Source organism: Zea mays, chromosome 1 (genome assembly GCF_902167145.1).
Source record: "Zea mays cultivar B73 chromosome 1, Zm-B73-REFERENCE-NAM-5.0, whole genome shotgun sequence".
NCBI lineage: Eukaryota > Viridiplantae > Streptophyta > Magnoliopsida > Poales > Poaceae > Zea > Zea mays.
In genome coordinates, this window is record NC_050096.1 from 203471876 (window position 1) to 203477569 (window position 5694).

Here is a 5694-nt window from a genome sequence, read left to right on the forward strand (position 1 = left end):
GGGTCGGGTGAGGCGGAGACCGTCTTCCGGGGTCGAGGTTGAGTCCGAGCCCTGGGGTCGGGCGAGGCGGAGCTTCCTATGGCGCCTGGGGCTGGATTCGGCTGCTGTCAGCCTCACCCTGGCGGGTGGCACAGCAGTCGGAGCAGGGCAGACAGCGCTGTTTCCCTGTCAGGTCAGTCAGTGGAGGGGCGAAATGACTACGGACACTTCGGCCCTGTTAACTGAGGAACGCGTGTCAGGATAAGGTAACAGGCGATCCTTGCATTGAATGCTCCTGCGATACGGTCGGTTGGCGAGGCGATCTGGCCAAGGTTGCTTCTCCGGGAAGCCTGCCCGAGCTGGGCCTCGGGCGAGTCGAAGGTGCGCCCGTTGCTTGAGGAGGCCCTCGGGCGAGGCGTGAATCCACCTAAGTCTACTGTTCCTGCCCGAGGCTGGGCTCGGGCGAGGCGAGATCGTGTCCCTTGAGTGGACGGAGCCTTGACCTGTATTGTGCCCATCAGGCCTTTGCAGCTTGTGCTGATGGTGGTTACCAGCCGAGTTTAGGAGTCTTGGGGGTACCCCTAATTATGGTCCCCGACACGTGCGCTTGAGACTACAATGATGCAAATTTTCTCATACAATGGATGGAGTTTGAGTAATCGAATTGGTTTTTAGTAGATTATAAAATATGGTTGTTCTTGAGATATTAAACATCGTGTGTTTTGGTTTAAGATGTAATAATTGAACAGCCACATGCATCTATTGGTGCAGAAGCTGGAATATTTCAATATATTCTCTATTTAAAAAAAATCCACATGTATTGAGATGAATCATTTCGACGAATGGACTCTTATGCAACTCGGTACAACAGTGAATGGACTCTTTGAAAAATTAGCTTCCAATGAAAATCTTGAGCAAAAGAAGGTATGCCAAACTAGAGTACTAGACACACGTACTAAAGAAAACAAAGATGTTTGGTTCAATCATATCGTACTCCTATATCCCAACAAGAGAAACCCTTCATGGAGATATTTGGGCGAGACACTAGACAGTCGGCAATTCCTGGAAGGCCTTGAAATGTCAGTGGGCAGATTCCGTGTCTCTGCGTGAGACATTATCTTGATACATCATTTTCGGGAAAACAAAAGACAGGGATAGTTTATCTTTAACATCTCAATTAAGGTACTGCACTGAATTTGTGAAGCCAGGAAAGAGCAACAAGACTCCCAATAAAACTTGAAAAGAAAAGAAAAAAGGCTGATGCAGAGGAAACACAAACACTGTGCCCCGTCAAATTCAGAGAGGCCACCTTGGTCTTTGTTTGGCTAACACCTGCAATCTCTTATAAATAGCACCTCACCTTTAGCAACATGGTAACCGCGCGCACAATATCCCGATCCTTTCATTCATACATACATAAACCACCGGAGAGGACAGGCTTGCTAGCTGCTGGCTCTGCACCCTGATCTCTTTCTCCAGTTCCACTTGACTGACGACAACCCCTGACTCTTTGAGGACAAAGTTGCCATCCATACCAAGGCCGTGGATGGACTTGGACATGCTGAATTCTCACCCGGAGGCGCAGCTGGAGCTGATGAACGCAATGCTCCAGCTGGAGCAGCTCGCCGGGTTCCCTCTCCATGACCACGGCGGGGCCATAATGATGGCGGTGCCTTCGACTCCCCCGTCGCCGCCGCCGCCGCCGGGCATGCAGCAGCAAGCAGCTACTCACCACCACCATCTCTCTTCGGTGCCTCGTCACATGTCCGCGGGCGCCACCGCCAACAACAACGGCCGTGCCGGCGTGTACGACGACCACCAGTACCCCCGGCAGGTCAGAGTCACAGCCGCGTCGTCGTCGTCGTGCTCGTGCAACGACGGCGGCAGCAGCGGAGAGATCAGCGCCACCGCCGCTGCCGCCGTCGGGTCATCGTCGTCGTCGTCGGCGATGCGGGAGATGGTCTTCCGCGTGGCGGCGCTGCAGCCGGTGAACATCGAGCCGGAGATGGTGCGGCCCCCGAAGCGGCGCAACGCGCGCATCTCCACCGACCCGCAGAGCGTGGCGGCGCGGGTGCGGCGGGAGCGCATCAGCGAGCGCATCCGCGTCCTGCAGCGCCTCGTCCCGGGCGGCACCAAGATGGACACCGCGTCCATGCTGGACGAGGCCATCCACTACGTCAAGTTCCTCAAGACGCAGGTGCAGTCCCTCGAGCGCGCCGCCGCGGCCGACGCCCGCCGCCCGGTACCAGACAACGGTGGCGCCGCGCCCTACTCATCCGCCCGCATCAACGGCCAGTGGTAGATCGATGAAGTCGATGGCACTGCTGCACCACCCTCTAGAGTCTAGAGTCTAGATGACGGTTCCTAGCCTCTCCGCTCTCCGGCAGGCAGGCATGCGTGCATGCATGGCCTTGGTGTGTTCGATCATTAATCGCCATCGGACCTGGAGCTCTGCACGCACACAACGACATAACGCGTGTGCGCGTCGGCAACACTGCTTGCACAATCCTATGTGCGAATTAAAGAAGATCAGATGAACTTGGGTAGCATTTTTACTAGTACTAGTACTACTACGACCTAGAAGTAGAAATGGTCGGTGGTGTTTTACTGCCGTTGTATTGTATGTTTTGCGATTAGCTAGACTCGCAGCACATGCAGCTTGTACATTGCACGCATCCCATTCCCATGTTTATATGAACGTGTTTAATTTCCATTTATTTGTTGCCAAAATTACATTTTCCCCCACTTTGGTCCAACATTTAACCTAACCCCGTCGCCTGTTTCAGTTGTCAGTTGTGACATCCAGCCACGCGCGCGGTTCTTCGTCGTCGAATATTTACTGTCATAATATACTACATGTTAATTACCCTAATACCCTCTGCTGCTAAGTTTTACTGTACGTAATTAACATGCATGCGGCTGTTAAAAGGAGGAGCGCGCTAGCGAGAACCAACCGAACCCAGCCAAAGATACTATATTCTGCGCACGAGAAAACCATGCCACTCACAACAATCCATAGCTGGTCAGCTAGCTGAACGGGGGGAAGAAGCTATAGAGAGGGGTCGTCAGGCCGAGATCGAGGACGCCAGGGATCCAGCTTTCCGCGCACAGGGCGTGTGCGCGCGCCAACGAGCAGAAGACGACTATTGGCGTGCAGGATTCGCAGGCACGAAACAAGAAACCTGGCGGCGCCTCGGCGCGCGCTGCCGCGCCCCCGCCTGCCGCTTCCTCGTCTATCTCGTACGCTGGCGCACATGGCCGGCGCTGTGCGCGCACAGCCGCTGACCGGGGCGGCGAGCATGAGGACGACGGCGAGCGCCCGAAGTGGGGCGAACTGGGCCTCGCTTTCCGACGGCGAGGCAATTCCGGTGTGCCACCGCTTCTGGCGCCGGCCATTGCCATGTGCCGGCGTTAGGCTGATGATATGCATCGGCAGTTGTTGCTGTGTCCGACTGCGGCCTGCCGGCCCGTATCCTATCCGTTCGGAGAAACAGGTGTGTGTCGCTTGGACTTGGATCCATTTCGGATCTGAAGCTCATGCATGCTCATGAAGTCAAGTTTATGCGGTTGGGGTGAAAACGTATCACCACCACGTACATACAGCATCACGTACGTACAAAGGGGCTATATAGTCCATAGGTACAACCGGGACATCCTCCCATCGTGGTCGGTCCACGTCGACCTCCCCCGCTGGCATCTCAAGAAGGCTACTCCGACGCGTCGTTAAGTAGATCCGAGACGTCGTACGTCCTCCAGTGCTCCTGCTTCAATTCGTAGAGAAATTGGGAGCGACGAAGATATGTTAAAACAGAGTATGGTGCTTCGTAGAGAAGGCTAGGGTTTTTTCTTTCCCGTGATCGAGGCTTACGACCTCTAACCTCTAGGTAGGTGCAGTAGTCACCATCTTCGTCGCACCAATGTCCAGTGCAAGCGCAAAATATTAATTGCATGCAGACTAGCGATCCGAAAGTTGACGGGTTGTGACTATGGCATTCCATGGCTAAGCAGTCACCCTAATTAGCATGAGCATGTGTGGTGGTCCAAATCCGACTGTTCGTTTGTCACATACAGTGTACAGGCACGTTAATGCTGATTAGGAAATCTAGACTGGAGTGGCATGTTTTAACTAGATTAACAAGGACTTGGAGTACTCGGCAGTGCTAATTGTTAAGGCTATTCACAGTGGTAGTTTCATGCGTAGTTAATAGTGTTGCACATCAGTTTTTTTATGGTATGGTATGACATTTAGATCTTGTTCGGTTATTCTAATTGCACATGGGTTAAGGTAGACCAGGAGGGATCGCAGTGGATTTTGACTTGCTCAATCTCATCCAAACCATGTGGATATATTTCAAAACGAACAAGCCCAAGAAGATTGAGTTTCATGGGATAAAATTAGTTTTATGAGATGAAGCCATGTCAACTCATTTATAAGATTTTGAAAACCGTGTGAAACCTCCATCGAGGGTGATTTCATCTTAACATGTATTTTATTAACTTCTATTGGTAGTTGAGTTGCGGCATTTAATTGGTATGTTGGTCTACGAAATATTTCCTACGTTTCTTTTTATTAGTCGCTGGATAGTGCAAAATTGCACTATCCAGCGACTAATAAAAAGAAACGGAGGGAGTAGTGAAGTAAAGTTTTATATTGAGATGTATTATTTTATTCTTAGTTTTATAACACTATTTGGTGCAGTTGGAAAAAGATGGTACGAAATTATCGTTGACAACAGCCTAATAAGAGGACAAATTTTAGAACCGATAGCGTCTCTTGCTCTTCTGCTTGAAGATAAGCTAACTACCGGTGCTGTGTATACATCAACCGTGGATATATAGCTGTAAAAACGGGGTCTAAACTTTACGCTATAAAATTTAAAGATCGAGTTGGATTAGGTTCGAGTTCAATTATATTCATTTTAAACTGGAAATGATTTAGAGCCTTAATAAATTGTAAAGAAACATTTGGATGATGTACATGAAAAATTGGATGTACATTTGGATGGAGTTCATATTTTTTAAATTGGATCGAGTCGGATTAAGATGGATCGACATCTGGATAGATATATGCACCGTATAGTACATCGGTCTGTACTGTTCAAGCAAAGCACACTGGTTCAGGATTTCAATCACCGTTTTTTAGGCCCCCTAAGCGCACGCGGCACGTCAGTCGGTCTGGAAATCCACAGAGATCAAATTCAATTTCTATTTATTTTTAAACTGGAGATAATTTAGAGCCTTAATAAATTGTAAAGAAATATTTGGAGGGTGTGATCAGTTGTCACCCTGACCGTGGATGATTCATTACGGCCGATCGATCGACATCTGGATAGGTATATGCTCCGTATACATCGGTCTGTACTGTTGAAGCAAAGCACACTGGTTCAGGATTTCAATCACCGTTCTTTAGACCCCTAAGCGCGCGCACGTCAGTCGGTCTGGAAATCCACAGAGATCCAATTCTTCCATTCTTCCTATATAGCTAGGAGTACATGCGCCGCCCCGTCCGCGCGCAGCCATGCATGTGCGGAGAATTCGCTCCGCGGTCCGCCGGCCGACCGGCCCGCCCGGCCCCATTCGACAAACTGACCTGTCGAGGCCGACGTGATCCACGTGCCCAGCTCCGTCCCCTCCACCGCGCAAGACCGGCCGGCGCCCGAGCCGCCGACGGATCGTCTGATGCTGGTATCTTCTCTGAACTCTCCTGGTGGGTGG

At 50.9% G+C, this 5694-nt stretch overlaps 1 protein-coding gene across 1 annotated transcript; it reads left to right on the plus strand.

Annotated features, from left to right (window-relative positions):
* Nucleotides 1-1290: 1290 nt before the first annotated feature.
* On the plus strand, nucleotides 1291-2664 carry LOC103643139 (transcription factor HEC2). The gene has a single exon (XM_008666290.2). The coding sequence runs from the start codon at nucleotides 1526-1528 to the stop codon at nucleotides 2279-2281; it is 756 nt and encodes a 251-aa protein (XP_008664512.1). The 5' UTR covers nucleotides 1291-1525; the 3' UTR covers nucleotides 2282-2664.
* Nucleotides 2665-5694: the final 3030 nt, after the last annotated feature.

Coding starts and splice junctions, on each gene's coding strand:
- LOC103643139 (XM_008666290.2), top strand. CDS start 1,526: ATGGACTTGGACATGCTGAATTCTCACCCGGAGGCGCAGCTGGAGCTG.